The sequence below is a fragment of the Styela clava genome, chromosome 14, assembly GCF_964204865.1.
Source record: "Styela clava chromosome 14, kaStyClav1.hap1.2, whole genome shotgun sequence".
NCBI lineage: Eukaryota > Metazoa > Chordata > Ascidiacea > Stolidobranchia > Styelidae > Styela > Styela clava.
The window spans coordinates 97,288-115,090 of record NC_135263.1 but is presented as its reverse complement, the minus strand read 5'-3'; the positions used below and the strand labels follow the sequence as shown (position 1 = coordinate 115,090).

General features: G+C 36.2%; 2 protein-coding genes across 7 annotated transcripts in view; one reads left to right on the top strand and one right to left on the bottom strand.

Moving 5' to 3' along the window:
* LOC120341635 (teneurin-3-like) overlaps positions 1-2,563 on the top strand; it is a 116,976-nt gene extending 114,413 nt beyond the window's left edge. For all 6 annotated transcript variants that reach the window (XM_039410182.2, XM_039410181.2, XM_039410179.2 and 3 more), the window contains one exon: positions 317-2,563. In XM_039410182.2, coding sequence (XP_039266116.2) covers positions 317-969 — 653 coding nt within the window. In that variant the 3' untranslated portion in view covers positions 970-2,563. The remainder of the gene's footprint in view (positions 1-316) is intronic.
* A 2,849-nt stretch (positions 2,564-5,412) lies between these two features.
* Positions 5,413-16,560, bottom strand: LOC120341637 (E-selectin-like). Its single transcript, XM_078120049.1, has 11 exons — positions 16,504-16,560; positions 15,958-16,224; positions 15,644-15,769; positions 15,341-15,526; positions 14,632-14,733; positions 12,819-12,957; positions 12,175-12,259; positions 10,720-10,801; positions 10,321-10,500; positions 7,918-8,090; positions 5,413-7,325 (listed from the first exon to the last, which is right to left on the bottom strand). Exons 2-11 carry the CDS (start codon positions 16,157-16,159, stop codon positions 7,125-7,127), a joined length of 1,476 nt encoding a protein of 491 aa, XP_077976175.1. The 5' UTR covers positions 16,160-16,224; positions 16,504-16,560; the 3' UTR covers positions 5,413-7,124.
* Positions 16,561-17,803: the final 1,243 nt, after the last annotated feature.

Here is a 17,803-nt window from a genome sequence, read left to right as displayed (position 1 = left end):
CCATATTAGAGCATTTCTATTTTTGTCCTAAAAAGCGAAGACATACCTAGTTTATATTGAAAAAGTTATTCCACCAAGATTTGATCATAAAAATATTGTGACTTATTTTAAGAAGGTCATTCAATTCAAAACTGCATGACTTAGTGGTTAAATAGTCTTTGTAAGTGAATTCTGGCATGATGGCTTGAAATATAACTCCAGCAGTCAGAATTTAAAAAACAATATCTTGAAATTGGCATTTTGTCATTTTTCTTTGAGGCTTGACTTTAATTTGGTAAATTTTCACCATTAACTAGATTTTTCTTGTCTTTTCCAGATGGAGCTCTATTTGCCCAAGGTCTCGTTCTTTCGATAGATCGTGGTATGGTGACAACGCATGTTGCTGGCATGGCAACCAATGATGTCAAACGACTCAGCAGTATTTTAAATGGTGGTGATGTCATAATCGGAAAATACGCTGATTCATCATCAGCGCCAATGAGTTTTACGAAAGAAGGAAAACCCGTACTTTACATCTCGAAGTCGTTAGATAGTCTCAAAGCAGACAAAGTCACCTTGACATTGACAGATTCTAAAAGAATATTAGATGGAGGCTACTCTGGTGCCACGGCAACATCACAAACAACACAAATAACAGTGACAGTCAGTGATGACATACTGACAATTGAGTCTCCATATTGTGTTGTCATAATCAGTTATGTTACAATGGACAATAGAAATGGAAAAACTAGATTGTCAGAAGAAAAACGAATTGTTGAATCCGCTCGTTCAACAGCGGAGCAGGAAGCGTGGGCGGTCGAGCGTCAGAAAGTTACCGCGGGTGAAAGGTCACGTTGGAATGCTCGGGAAAAGCAGCAGCTTCGACGAAGCGGTAAAGTCAGTGGTTATAAGGTTGAATTTTTCTGGGATGTTGATAAATATCCTGAGTTTGCAAGTTCAGGAAGAAATATTAATTTCGTAAGGACGTGAACATTAGATGGCCAGTCACAAGATGGCATCATCTCTCAGGATTAAGACCATCCGCGTTCTCGGAATATCCCAGAAAAAAACGCAGTTGGATGTTTTTCTTCACTGAACGCTTGGATAAACAACGAACATACAAGTTCACTGTGTTATGACATCACCATGATGATGTCATAATATCAAATCAACGTACCATGACTCATCTCATGATTTCTCTGACTTTATATTGACACTGTGACTCACGCAATTGCTAATTTCAAATTTGCATAAAATGATAGAAAATGCTATTTTTAGCAAAATAGTAATTTGCATTAATTTTTATTTAATTTTCTCTGCAGTTTTTAATCCCGCCCTAGTTGAAAAAAGTTTTTTTTTTCGTTAAAAATTGCCATATTTTTATTTCGTAGAGTGATTTCAGTTCCATTTTGTGCCATTTCTTTGTTTATTTTTGAAATTCAGTGTAAATGCGGATTTGCCAAATAGCTAAAACTCGTTTTGGGGGAAAAATACAAAAAAATGTGTCATTTTTCAGTGTTTATATTTGAAAATTTATCGACCAACCAATTCCTTTTATTTTCTCGTTTTATTTTTATTTTTTATTACTTTGAAGCAACAATATCAATTCAAAAAAAATCAATTGGGGCACTAATTTAAAATGTGTAGAATTTTTTAACCATAATTTTCATAACTTTGTTGACTGAACCGTGAATAGACAGCAGCCATATTGAATCATTGTTAACTCCTGACCATCTAATAACCCTGTTTTATCACTATTATTGCTGTCGTTATGAGACAGATCTTTGACTCCCTATTTCCATATGGCCCAGACTTATAACTATTTTATAGGCTAGGGTTCGTCCAGTAATTCATCTTCCATCCATCCAACAATCGAAAATTGCTTTTTTATTGTAGTTGTTTATAGATTTAGAGAGTATAATCCAAAAAATTATTTATTTATTCATTTTAAAAAAATTGGAAGAAATACTATGTCTTAGCCTTACTATCCTATAATAAATTTGCATTTCACTTAGGTTCTTCAAGACTCCGCTAGGAATATCTAACACCCCGTTTTTTCGCTTAAATAGATGGGTTCATTATACCCCGATACCCATATCTTCGATCAAATGTGCGTCTGGTAACCAGATGAGAATCCGTAGTTCATTGAGTCGTCTTATCGGCTGTTTTATTTCGCAAGGAAAAATGTGAAAATCCTGTTCATACTATTCATGTTACCAATTCCACGGCACTTTAATAATTATTATTATGTAACAAATCTTTTTATATGATGCCATAATATTAATATGACATAACAATATAGTTGTTTGTTATGTCATAAATCAGCACTATATAATTATATGGCAAATGTTTTTTCTATTGTTTATCTATTCTAATTGTGGCGTCACAACGCTATAAACGTACCCCATTTTTGTTAACATTATGATAAACAAACGAGTTTACCTTCTTGATTTTATGATGTCATAATAGAGAGTAGGACAAGCCAGGTGCTTGTTATTAATTCTTTGTTTGTTTATTATGCACGACTTTTTTCTTTTTTTTTTGCCTTATTCTATTTGCTTATTAATAAAAGCAGTTTCAATTATATTTTGTCTGATTCTGTGTTCTGCCTAGCGCTTCTGTAGGCCCTGTCCAATACTGTGAAATGATTAGATCTAGGGTAGAAATATTGAGCTGATTACTGATTCTCAAGCTCTCACTACTTTGCTTACATCTCAAGGAAATATTTGACAATCGATGAGGATTGCTCGATAGAATGCTAGTTTGCTACATTACGATTATACCAGTGGTTCTTAACCTTGGTGAGCCTGCCCTACGTTAGTCCGCAAGCTTGAGTCGAACCCCAAATTTTTCAACTAAAAGCACAACCTGAACTTATGAAGAGTAAGCCAATTTTGTACAAATTCATAGAATATTTAACCGTCTTCAGTTGATAGAATATGAATTCGCTGTCTTACTGTTGAGCATAGGTTGCTTCATTGGGTTAAATTTGAAGGACATGCTTTCTCAACATATTATCCACCACCAAAAGAATCGCTGGTTGCGGCATTGTTTGTAGCAGAATAGATCGCAACAAACAGTAAACTTTATTCATTCATTAGATTTATTAGTGACACTTCTGTTGCTGTTTTTCGGTGACCAACTGAGAGATACCCGGCTTTGTTTAGAAAAGAGCAATTCTCATGTCATTTTTACATTGGAGTCACGTTCAGTTCAGCAAGTAAAGCTATACTGCACATGGTCACCGGGCCAAGTTATTTTCTTGAATGACATATTTGACAAAAACACCCCACGAAATTGCAAAGAGTTTTTGGAGAAAAGAAACATTGAACCACTCAAACATTGAAAATGCGGTGTGATTTTAGATAATATGGCAGTGTCGAAATGACCATTGTTATGTCACAATGGCGTCGGCGGCCCAGACAGACCTTGTTGGCGAAAATATAATTTTTGTTATAAAAGTTGTGCCAATGGAGATGGGCAAAACGGCGAAAGTAAAATGACAACATTGGTGATCCAGAAGCTGAGATACTGTATCGGAAACATTGGTGGCTCAAGTCATAGACATTACAGATTTCAACATGTATAAGCGTTATATTAAGGATGGTGATGATATTTTTACGCAAAGCTCCGCCATGAAATAATACTTTGTGGAAATTCTATTTTTCAGTGAAACTCAAATTGCCCTGATTTCTCATTCATTTTTTTTTAGTCATATTTACCTTGTTTGTAAAATTTTGACTACTGACTTAGACTACTTTGACTACTTTCTATTAGTAGGTTATAAATAAACATGCCGTTTACGCAAATATTCAGATTCAAAACTTCGAGGTTTGTAATAACAACCTTAAATATTTGGAAATCAGAAAGCATCTTAAAATATAGACATACGGAGGTTCATCCGAGCGCGTGATTTCTCTCATTGACAGGTTTTATAAAACATTTATCTGCGCAATAATACACATAAATGAGCTATTCTATAAATGGTCTGAATGTTGAAATTTTGATTGCTTCTTCAAAGTATATATAGTTATTTTTACATATTTAGAGAAATACTTCATAATACACAACAGTTTCACAGGACCGTCGTCGAATCCCTAGTACAGCTGCACCAAATCCCAGGGGTTCGATCGAACCCGGGTTAAGAAACACTGGATTATGCAGTGAAATACAAATCCGGTGCTAAAAATAAATTTGCTGATGCTGCTGATCGGAAGATGATGTTGTGTGTACTTTTCTGAATACTACGGATACTGATTTATCCATTTCATTACTTGAATTGCAAGTAGCTACACATCATTATGCTCTCTAAAATGAAAGGTTATATTTGTAATGGATGGCTTTACAAAAAGGATGTTGATTCCGCTTCACGATGAGCTAACAATTTACAAAGAATTTCTTTTTCCATTAAATGAATATTCGTAAATTTTCTTGTCTTCATTTTTCTTTGTGCATTTTTATGTCAGTAATAGTAAATGGTGATATGATAGAAACATTCCGTACATCTGAGTTAGAAAAACTTATTATTTTTTCTAGCCCCTGTGTAGCCTACGCATCCGTTGCGTCTTGTTTTTTATTATAGATTGACGCAACATAGGAATTTTCGACTAACCTTTGTGTACTGAAACATACCATATTAAAAATGTCGGACGATTAGTCGAAATCGATTGCGTTTCTACGAGACCAACTACTTTTCCGTTTACTATGCTTTTGCGTCGGTGAAGAAAGCTAAAAAACAAATGGATGACCAATGAATCACAATTTTTTCACACAGATAAGAAGTTGAAGTTTTACCCAGCGCGCGAAGACTGCGATAACTCGTGCGAAAACAACTCAGTTGTTTTACTAAAATAAAAAATTACAAATGACATTTAATGTGACACTTGATGTTGCATTACGCTTGATAACATTTCGCACATGCGTCACTGGATATTTTCTAAATGTGCATCACTGATCTCATACCTGACATGGACTGGTAATTAAATAAGAAGCCGTGGTCCGTCATATAATTATATATATCATATCGGCTTTCCGCATTCAAACTATGTAAATTCTATCTCATATTTATATTCTGGAATGCGCCATGCTGGAGGAAGTTTTTTTCCGGACAACTGGAATATAACTGTTTTCGAATTCCAATTCTCCTATTAAGCTAAGTTATTAGTTTTCTGAGAAAATATTTAGTCTCTATTATTTTAAAAATACGTCGATAGCGTTTTGCAAGACAATTTTATTCACACAAAGTAGCAAATAATATTTCTGCACTAGAAGTTCAAATTATTTTTCATGAATTTCATTTGGAGTTCAGTTCGGCAAAAATAATTTGTTATGTCAAAATATTTTGCAGAAAATGATAAGATTCAGAAATATAATACCAGAGCAAAGTTAATGAAAAAATTGTATATCACACTAATTCACACACAAGAAAAATAAAAAGCGAAATGCAGAAATGAAATTTTTGCCATGTTTCGAGAGCATGAGAGGGTCTTACGAAATATAAAACTTTCTGCTGTAATTTATTTTAAATACTGATAATTTTCTGACAAATTTGAATTTCTTGCATTTCCTTCAGATCACAACGAAACTTTAATTTAATGAAAAGTATGTCGAGTTAGAATATAAAAGACAATTGAAAACTAGGACCCAAAAGTTAGGTAAATCAACAAAAAGGGTTTCTCAGCAAAAAATCTTCCAATTAATGTGAGTATTTTATCTGGAACATATGGACCTAGCTGGGATATAAAAAGGTATGAGAGCTTGGTCTTATATCAGAAATAAGTGTGAAAACTATGTGCAAAATATTTAAGTCGAGAATAAGTAACAACAATTACACAGCTATTACTTAAAGTGTTTTAATCGTGAGACGACGTTCTAAAAAGGTATTCGTCGGTAAAAAAGTTAAAATAGCAAAAAGAGAGGAAATTCTGCAAAAAAAAAAAATAAGGAAAAGTAATATCAATCCATTCCGGCCAACTATTTTTATATCAAGACTCTTCTGTACTTTGGTTTTATGGTTAATTTTGCTTTCAAGTTTTCTAAATAAATCTAAATTTGCATAAAACAATTCATCATAAAATGAAAATTTTTACAAAAGACACGACTGTGGAGTCGGAGTTGAGCAAGTTCCCACTCGAGCAAGAGACTGAATTTGTCGGAATTGTAGATTTTCAATGTTTTCAGAATAAGTCAAAAAACTCCTCATAGATTAAAAGAAAACATTACTTTTACTCAGCGTTCTTAACTGTCTATTAACGAAAGTGCGTTGTCAAAATTAGAGTTTCTCTGATTCACAGTCTTATCAAAAAAAGGGTTCAATGGCAATTATTCGAAGACGATGTCTTTTTATACTTTTTTATTTCTTTAAATATTAGGAGGTTAAAGATACGAACCTTTTTTTTAGAAAGTATCGAACAGTTTTGTAATTCACCGAAATTTACTGAATACGAAATATATATTTGTATAAACTAAATCGCTAACATTTCAAGATTATTTACATTCACTCAGAAACAAATTGGGTTAAAATAATAAACTCACACATTTTTTTGAAAACATCTAAGAATTAAAATATAGTTTGTTCAGTAGAAATCTAACAATGGATGCAGTTTTATGGGAATTCCTACCCAAGAAAACACGACAGACAGACAATTCAAATAATTGAGCGTTAAATCGCATCGGTTCAACATACATGACTCAGGTTTGAACTCAGTGGCATTACTTGTGTGGAGTAAATAAGAGAGCATGGACACCGATTCATCGGCTCGTCTCTTTTCAATTTAATTTCAAATCTTATTCAAAATGTCATGCAAACATACAATCTTATAATAGGCCGACTGTGACCTATGTACCTCAGGCTCATTTTGATCTTTGTATCACAGTTCAAGAGGAGCCAAAACAAACGATTCTTAGTTTTCCAAGTATAAGTAACCCACTGTACAGAGCCTTGTTCAGAGTGAGGATTTGAACATCTCAGGTTTTCGCGCAAACTCTATCATCGTGACGTTTTGAATGCATTTATCAAATAGAAGTATCAACTGTGAAAATAGTCATTTAAAATTTCAGTTAGGTTACTAGGGCGAATATCAATTACTCTTAAACTCAATTAATCTGACGTTTTTGTTCATTCATTATTCACTAGACAGACCTATTTATAATTCATTTTCACAGATGGCTCCGGTAAGTGAATTGGTAGTTCCGGTATTAAAAGAACCTTGATCGTTGTTTTCCTGGTCTTGCCTGACAACGACAGCAACACTCGGGCGCGATGCAATGGCAACCGGATAATCAGGACGCCAAACTTCAGCTGGCAAAGATATAGCTTGGTTCGTCATTGAATATAGTTGACCGTTCTGTTAAATGAAAAATATATTTTCAGAAATGAACCAAATGGCAGTTTGAGAGAATAGTTAAGTAAAATTTTACCAGTAATCTTTGTCAAATGATCTGACAAAGCTAAACAAACTCATTTGGTTTCCAGTAAAAACTGAATGAACCATGACACCTTCGCGTGAATATTTTGCTCAGTCACACCTCAGTGATTACCGAACGTGGATGAGAATTGAATAGAATATACACTTATATCAACTTATATCTCATATTCAGTATATGAGCTGTAAAGTCTAATCGTTCCGTTGGTGTTTGAGTCAAATTTTTGAATTACCCGGAAACATCACATGGAGAAGGAAGTTTTGAAGACGAATTTTTTGATAGAAACTGGAAGTCGCTGGCACACGAATTTTTTATATCTAGTAGGAAAGTCAAATTTGATATCAGTCTGATGTAGTCAGTTTCATAAAGGACCCGATTTTAACTACTGCCCTATGGTAAGGCTATATGGTTTAGTCACAAGATAAAGTGTTATGGTACATGAATATGCGAAAACAATATCGGCCATATTTTATAATGAGTTCGCATAAACAACAGGATTCAGACTCCACTTACCTTGTAAGTCATTCCCGTAAAAACATAACTCGCTATTTCTCTATCAGGAATTATTGATCGTAAATAATTGAGCAGTAGGTTGTAGTGTGTGACGTCGTAAATGTTAGCCAGTTTGTTTTCGCAAAGAGATTCAGCGACGCTCAATGTGACGGTCGGCGATTTATTAACGATCGCTAGGAAACATTTCGAATTATATACAACTCCACATTCTGAAATAAAAACGCAGCCAATAATGTGCTCCCGTAGTATGTGTACCAGGTAAGGGTTGGGCCATAAATTTATTCTGATTTCCCTTATGTTAGTTCTATTACGAGTTTGGTGACTGTCTGTGTTAGTCAAGTGAATATCCCCCTGCCACAAATTTTAGTCGCTTTACACAACTCGATGTAAAATATGCCAACAAAGTTAGCTACCTCCATATTGGTACACATACTTCTGAAGCGCCGTCACAAGAGTTTAAAGTCATACATTTATGAAACTATTAGGAGAATATTTATTTCTACTTTTTTTAATAACCTGTATTGAGGATTATTGTCTTTTGCAGTTTTTATAATAATATGATTGTGAGCTCTTCAGTAGATTTGATCACACGTCATCAAATTTGCTTTAGAAAAGTCACGCGAACTCACTCAGAAATAAGGCAAACGTTTCTCTGAGCAAATTACTGGCAACTACTGAGCTATTGAAGCTGGGGATTTATAGCAGTGAAATATGCACTAGATAATACAGATCAATTAGACTTGAAGAAATTAATTTTAATATGAGCCGAGAGACAGCTATAACGTAGAGCAGTGGTTCTTAAAGCATGGGTCGCGGAAGGTTTAAAAATGGGTCGCGACAAGGTCGTCAATGCAAGGGCAATCTAAGAGGAGACGGACGAATTTTCAGATTTCCCAATGTTTCAATTTAGCTTCTAAACTCTGGTATTTAAAAATAATGGAATATAAAATTTCATTCACGGAAAGAACTGTCTTGAGCTCATTGTTACATCACAATTTTGATATGCCAGTCACGTGTATTATTTTCATGGTATCGGTAACCATACAACGTTGTGTTGACCGCGTGGAATGTCGTCTTAGTGGATTAAAATAACCAAAAATGGGTGTCTTTTTGGTATTGTAAATTGTAATAGACGACGCATTGAAAAAGCTCGCTTCTCGACATTAGATTATTCAATATCTAGAGAAAATGTGACTTCATCTCGAGGCACCATTTACCGCGAACGAAGCAGTGTGTGCACATTTGATGAGTAAAAAGTTGTATATTGCGAGAGATACCGAAGGCCAGCTAGGATGTCGTGTTTGCGACGGACAGCGGACGCCTTTTCTGCTACAATTCGCGACAAGGCACTTGTTATCAAAACTAAGCTCGCAATCGCCTCGATACCCGTGACAACTTGTAATCAGTAATCAGTAATTTATTTTATCACCAAGAAATACACACTGTACATACAGAACGAGATAAGAAAAGAGAGGAAAATAATACATTTCAGGGTGAAAGGGGACGTGATAAACCAGCATTGGTTATCGAGCAACGACACCGACACTTGCGTATTGCGTTATGTAAAATAGAGCTGTGTATTGAAGATATAATGAAAAGGAAATCCCAGTTTCATCAATCTCACTGAGTCAATGGACTGTTTCTAATAAATAGTTGTCTGTATTTGAGTCAAACTGTACTAACATTAAAAACACATTTTGCGTTATTTAGGATTGGGTCGCGAGTATTCATAAAACTCAGATTTGGGTCGCGCTCGAAAAAGTTTAAGAACCACTGACGTAGAGAGTATTAGATAACTATTTTTTTTTTTAAATGCCGGTCAAATCGCTATTTGAATGATCTCCCCATTTAGGGCTATTGGGCTGCCATATAGACAGTAGGTTAAGGATGAATGTATGGTCCCAATCGTCATTTATATTTTCCCACTCCATACAGAGCTATTGGGATGCCATATATACAGTAGGTTAAGAATGGATATATGTTTCCGATCGTCATTTAAATGCCTCTTCTATGAAGGGCTATTGGGCTGCCATACAGACAGCAGGTTAGAAATAGGGATGGATATATGGTCTCAATCGCCATTTATATTTTTCCCCTCCATACAGAGCTATTGGGATGCCATATATACAGTAGGTATGCCTCTTCTATGAAGGGCTATTGGGCTGCCATACAGACAGCAGGTTAGAAATATGGATGGATATATGGTTTCAATCGCCATTTAAATTGCCAATCGCCATTTTCGTACAGGGCTATTGGGCTGCTGTACAGGTAGCAGGTTAGAGATAAGGATGGATGGTCATAATAGCCATTTAAATGGCTTCTTCATTCAGGGCTATTGGGCTGCCATATGCAGATTGAGAATGGAATTTGAATAGTACTGATCGTCCAAGAAAATTAACTCACTTGTCTTGCTGCACACTGGTGTTGTGGACCATAAACCGTTAGCTTTGCATATTCCCGTCTGTCCCCCTTCTAAAGTGTAACCATTGCTGCAAGAGTAACTGACCTCCTGATCCACACTGTACAAGTCCTGTTCGGGAGAAATTGTTCCGCTGTCTAGATTTCGCTTGACACATGGAGTAGCTACAAAAAATATTTGTTTGTGATTGTTTTAAATTTGTGAAATTTCACTTCACTACAAACAAGGCTTTGTGCAAGAAGTCACAGATACACTTGTGAAATCGACCACTGACACAGCATTCATCACTATGAATAAATGGGGTTTGAACCTGAAAACGTCGAGGAAAACATTCAAAGCTGCAACAACTCTGCCATTGACTAAATAAATTTTTCTGCACTTACCTAGACCATAACATTCGGAAGAGTTCAAAGTTGTTATGTTGTCTAACTCTACATTATCGGATGCCTCAAGCTCTAGTTGCACCTGAATGGAATTAAAAATAAAAACATTCAAGTTTGGGCAAGGCTGCTAGGTTAGAGGGTAGAGTGAAAGTTGAGAAAGCTTTAAATCAGTGATTCCCAACCTGTGGTACGGGTACTACATTGGTACGCGATGGTCTTTCAGGTGGTATGCGAGTACATTCTGTTTTTTATTCGACCAAAGGGAGCTCTTGGTTGCGATGTGGTTGATTTTGAGTTTTTTAAAGCTTTGTCGTCGTGGTATTAAACGGCCTTCGGGAGGAACGTCTTTTTTCACACATGTGACGCCATAGAATGTACTAGGCGGCTATAGTACTCCCGTCTAAGTGGTTATTGTGCAACCCTATTCAGCCTACGCTGCTGAGCTCATTTTGCATTTGACGTAATCAATAGTAAACAAACTGCTTTACTATTCGAAAGCGACTTATATTATCAGCTGCTCGTCGTTCGGCCATAGCGCAATGTATTTATTACTTATCGTTTTTAATCTGTAAGTATGTTGATAGGTATTTGTCTGTATGTCTGTATGTTTGTCTGTTAGATGCACGCGATATCTCACGAAAGCGAGATTGAATCTGCTCCAGATTTTGCATGTGCATTCATCTTATCTCGGACCAGAAGCCTATTGATTTTGGGCGAATTATGTCCCAATTCACCGCAAAAATCTTGTGAATCGGCTCTCTAAAATTAGCAGTAATTATCCGGTAAACTGGATAGTTAAAAATACGGAATACCCGAATATATCCGTTATCCGGATAGTAAAAATTAAAAGTATTCGAACTAAGTCCGTAACTGATGTTGCTTATTAAAAAAAAATTGGTATTACACTTTGCATAGATTGAAATGCGTGATTATGATATCATAAAAGTTTGGAAAAATTTGACCATCTTCAGTGCGTAAAATATATTTAGGTTGTATGCGAGCACTGCATAAAACCTCGAAATGTTACGTGGATGGAAAAATCTTGGTAAACACTGCTTTAAATGATCGAATGTAGGAATCGAACGTTCAAACTACGAAGCTAGCAACTTAGATTTTTGGTTTGAATCAGAGTAGGGTAATTCGCATCAAATATTTTGTCAAGTTGGAATTAGTCTCTGAGTGAAATCAGAATTGGGTTCTCACAGAGTCAAAAGATCTACATTTGCGGTTTACACATGTGGAGTAAGAAGCTAATGAAACGTCGAATATGTATTCACATTTCGTAAAGGGATTCTGGAGAAACTCCAATTATTCAAAGAAATGATTACAACTCTCTGCACGCCGATGAAGCTAGACCACGCTCCATCAAAATCCTAAAAACCTATATTGTAATGTAAGACGGGATTCACATCCAGGGCAATTCCGATTTAATTGGCTAAAAAATGTGTTGCAAACCTTGGTATCAGCAGAGTTTACTTTCTTCAAATTGAATTTCTCGGTTTTCCAGTTAGTCGAGGCCGAAAACGGCCAGAATGCTTTCCTAAAAATAACACAACATATATCAATGATGTCTCTGCATAATAAGACTTTCAAAATATTAGTTTAAAATTAGTTATTCTGCTTTTCAGGAAACTCATTTATATTAAATTAATATTTAGCTCTTTTTACCAGAGTATCACCTTTACCTGCCTTAAGTATCCCGCCAATCAGTATTTAATAATGTGAAATGCGCCGGTATAGTTCTTCATACTTAGTTTAGCAGCTCCGTACATTACAGTGGTTAACAGTAATTTCGTTCACAGATGATCCTCAAAGCAAACATCTTGGGTGTGCGCTGGGTGAACTTTATTTAACATAAGTTTTGGGTGACGACAGGATATGCGTTGTTCATAGGCATAGATAATAAATTGGACCGAGGTATAGGTTTTGCAAAAGGATTGGAATTACTCGCACGTATCAGATTATATTGGCACTTCTCCGTGGGCTTCACAAATTTTTGCAGGTTGCACACCCCTCATCTAAAAAACTGACAAATCATGCTTTGGAGTGAAAGCGCCAATAGTCGGGTAAAAAAAACAAATGCATTGTTAGCTGCTCACGTTGTAGTCCCATCGTAAGCCTTGGCCACCAGTTCTCCATCAGATGTCCCTTTAACGTCGACACTCATGCATAGTTCTTCATTGCTAACTAAATCCCTGGGTAACGATCTGATTTTACCCTTACCAGCAAGAACATAGCCTAGGATGAATTAGAATAAAAGAAAGACACAATTTATTTCAATTCTTGCGATATAATCTGACTGCGCAACACCGCGTAGCCGCGTAGAGGCTTTGATTCGCTATATGATTAAGTCGTATTGTAGGCTTTCTTCCTACAAATACAAATAGAATATGATTCGCTGTTCCAAATTTGATTCAAGTATTTTAGAATAGTAATGAATTTTCTATCCATAGTCAGAAGTTACAAGCACTCACACAGGAGTAAAAGAGACTGATTTTAAAAATTTATCAGCTCTTACTTGAAAGTAAAAAAAGCTCGTCTCTGAGCAAAGTTATGGGCACTTACTCAGAAGTTGAGGAGAATCTACTCTGAGCAAATTTATGGGAACTGACTTAGAAGTGATGGAGACTCATCTCTGAGCCAAGTTACGGACACTCACTCAAAAGTAAAAGTGACTCATTTTTAAGCAAAGTTACGGGCACTCACTCATAAGTGAAGGAGACTTTTCCTTCTGCACAGTTACAGGCACTCACTCGGAAAAACAGTCACCCGTAGTATGTGTACCAGGTCAGGGTAAGGCCATAATTTTATTCCGATTTTCCTTATTTTAGTTTTATTACGAGTTCGGGAACTGTCTTTGTTAGTCAAGTGAATATACCCCCTGCCCATAGGTTTCAGTCCTTTTACACAACTTGATGTAAAATAGGGGAACAAAATTTGTTACCTCGATATTGGTACACATACTTCTGGAGCGCTGGGAAATAACAGTGACTCATTTGTAAGCAAAATTACATGCTCTCGCTCAGAAGTGAAGGAGAATTTACTCTGCAGAAAAATTAAATGCACTCAGTTAGAAGTAAAAGTGACTCATTTGTAAGCAAAGTTATGAGCACTCACTCAAAAGTGAAGGAGACTTTTCTCTGTGCAAAGTTGCATGAATCCACTCGGAAATAAAAGTGGCACTCGATCGGAAGTAAAAGTGACTTATTTGTAAGCAAAGTTACTTGCACTCACTCGGAAATAAAAGTGAATCATTTGTAAGCAAAGTTACGGCAGTCGATCGGAAGTAAAAGTGACTTATTTGTAAGCAAAGTTACTTGCACTCACTCGGAAATAAAAGTGAATCATTTGTAAGCAAAGTTACGGCACTCGATCGGAAGTAAAAGTGACTTATTTGTAAGCAAAGTTACTTGCACTCACTCGGAAATAAAAGTGAATCATTTGTAAGCAAAGTTACGGGCACTCACTCAAAAATGAAGAAGACTTTTCTCTGTGCAAAGTTACTTGCACTCACTCGAAACTAAAAGAGACTCATTTTTAATCAAAGTTACGGACACTCACTCAGAAGTTAAAGTGACTTATTTGTAAGCAAAGTTATAGGCACTCACTCAGACGTAAAGAAGACTCATTTCTAAGCAAATTAGGGGCACTCACTCAGAAGTAAAGGAGATTCATTTCTAAGCAAAGTTACAGGCACTGAGTCAGAAGAAAAGGTGACTCATTTGTAAGCAAAGTTCTGGGCACTCACTCAGAAGAAAAGGTGACTCATCTGTAAGACAAGGTTGCAGGCACTCGCTCAGAAGTAGAGGAGACTCATCCCTAAGCAAAGTTACGGGCCCTCACTCAGAAGAATAGGTGACTCTCCATGAGCAATTTCCTTACTAAACAAGGCATTTAATATTGAAACAATACCTGTAACGTCATTATCTCTGTATTCTCTCCTAAATCTTCCTTCAACTCTCGTGTAGCCGCATGTAGGGTTGGTTGAAGATTCAAAATCACATGCGAGATCGACTGAAACACAACATAAATCTTTGGGGGTCTGAGTTTTGTATTCTGGCCTAAACTGAATATTATTTTATTCTAAACAGGGCTGTAAAGTCGGATGAACTTCACAATCGACATCGGGTTGAAACAAGTCCAGAGATAATCTAATGTCGGAATGTTTGACTTCAAATGATAACAAGTTAAAATTATCAATAAAAAGTCAAAAGCAAGTTTTCTAAGAATTCTTAAGAGGCAGATTTCGATTTGGAATTAGATCAGATTTCTATATAGGATTTTCGGTATAAATCGCATGGCAGATGTAAGACATGAGACGGTTTAATCATATAGCAAACCAGATATAGAAATAGTAATATTTGTTTCAGAAGCATGGACATGATTGTGGGGAAGCCGTAAACGACCAGCGGTTACGTGAAAGACTCTATAATAGCGAGAAGTCCAGCAATCCTCTCCCACATAACTATCCCTTATTGGATTTCAAACTAAAAACCACACAAGGTAATTGGGAGTTTGATTACAAAGATATAACTTAAAATTATCACAAAGCACCAACCACCGAACAAATTGGAGTTTGGAAAATTATCCTTGAAAACACAATGGTATGGTCAACACTTACCTACGCACGTGGGCACTTCCCCCCAGGTTCCGTTTTCTTCGCATTTTCCAATGTTTGGTCCTTGAAGAACATATCCAGCATTGCATGAATATTTGATTGTCTGACCAAACTTGGGGTCATGTGTGGTCATAGTGTCTACAGTACCGTTGTCTGGAGTTTTAGGTGCTGGGCAGGTACGTACTGTAACTAAACATTAGAACAATATAGGATGCAGACTGCAGACCAGCCTTTTTTTTAAATTTTACTAGCCTGGATGAGCAAACTACGAAATATATTATTAGAGTGAAAAATGGCCACACCAACCTGTACTCTGTTCGACTTTTGTAGTTTGTGGGCGAAAAGTAGAGAAAAAGGCTTCCTTAGTTGACCACAGGGATGTAGCAGGGAAGGTTGAAGTACGGGCCGAAGTACTTTTCTTGTCTTTGAATCCTATGTGAAAAAGTGAGTTGTTATTAGAAGTTCATCGTAAGATATGTATATATAGTCTTTAGTACTTTTAGGTAAGAATGAGTTACTGAACGGCAATGTGGATATATTACCGATTACTATGACTGAAGAGGACTATTTTAATATCTATTCTAGTGCATGCAATACCAAAAGAACATATATTTTCATACCCTCAGAGGTGGCAGTTCCTTTGACACTCGCAACAGAGAGCGTGGTCGTTTCTTTGACACCTGCAAGTGAGGGCGTGGTCTTTTCTTCGGCACCTGCAGCAGAGGGCGTGGTCGTGTCTTTGACACCTGCACCAGAGGGCGTGGTCGTTTCCTTGACACCAACAACAGAGGGCGACACTGAGTACGTCTCTGATTCTTCCATCGTCTTTTTTAATTGATGGAGCTTACTTTCTACACCGTCTAATTTTTCAGTTAAAGCTGCGAAACCTAAATAAAAACACAATTGGAATTAAGCCGTCAGTTTCACAATCCGTATTCAGTGAATTTTTTTATCAGAAGATATGAACCTCCCTTTTTCTGGTTGAAAAGGAATTTGAGATGAATATTGCTAAACACGTCATGATGTGATTGTTTAAAATGGCGCAATTAAAAATATAAAATGGTTCGAAATTTTTCTAATGAAACGATTGTTTGGGGGCATCAGACCGTTTGACAAATTGGAAAGTAGCAATCGATTTTCAATTTTTTTTTATCGTGGAAACAAACCTTTTAAAGCATTCTGTTCGTCTTTTGTGCCCTGTCCCGTCTGAAATAGAGCAAGATAGATGTCTAAATATATAGATATGTAGGTTGCACAACCGTGCAATACGCCCTTAGCTGAGCAAGTGTTCCTATACGTCGTGAAAATATGCGATAAGCTATCGATTAAAGTAAGTTTTAAATCTCTAGTACTTATAGATGAAAGAAATAGCTAAAACGTTCAATTTTCTCATTTTGTTTTCAGATTTCAAACAAAATAGGTATATTGCTACAAACAATACCAACAATATGAAACTACTGCTAGAGCTCTCGCCGTATTAACGTCTCTCCAAGTAGGTTGCCCGTCGCAAACCATAGGCGTCCAGCATTTCTCACCTGTTAAATTAAAATTAGAAATTGATCAAAATTGTTCAATTTTAAATAGATTTAAAAAAGATAAACAGAAATCATGTCACTGAACTTTTTTCATAACGAGACTAACTCAATACGTATTTCCTTATGGCGCGAATCGATACCCGCGATTCAATTACTGCTTTCAGAGGATAGTTTCAATTTTTCTGGCGAGCAGATCTTAGAAAAGTCAAATCCCTCATAATTTGCTGCTTTCGGCTTTTTGTCTCGGATTTAGATAGTTCCGGGTAATTGTGTAGTTTATTTAACACCCTTCGATGGTTTTTATTGGACGTTTCATCCGTCTTTCTTCCCGAACAATTCGCTGTGTGAACGGCAACTGATACGAAATTAGCGGACGGGCAGCAATCTGGTCGATTCGGCCTTGCTTATTCGGTTTTTCACACCCTAAGTGAGATGGTGGGTATAAAATTGAACCAGAGATTTTACTACGCGATGCCAAAATTTTCGAGTTAATCGCTTTATCAATGGGCCACCACGCCCGCTAATCTACAACCAAATTTTTAAATCTGAACATAACATTTCGAATGTATATTATAATATCAAAAATTTAGTTTCAAAAACTAAAACATTCCAAATGTGGTGATCCTCTCCTTAGAGATCCTAAAACTAGAGCGCTGTGTCGCACATATATAAATCTATACTATGATGAAGAAACGGAAATTTAGCACGATCTACGGCACGGCAGCGGCAACGCATTGAATACGAACAATCATCATTTATTTTTCGTTTCAATGACGGTTTCCGCATTTGGAGTGCAACGAAAGTTTAGTTAGATTCTCTCTGTACCCAATCCAACATTTAATAAGAGATCGAGGTTTGCCATATCTTTACACCGTCACACTGGTCTCCTCCACGTCGGATTAAATAAATATTCTTTCTGATACAAATATGT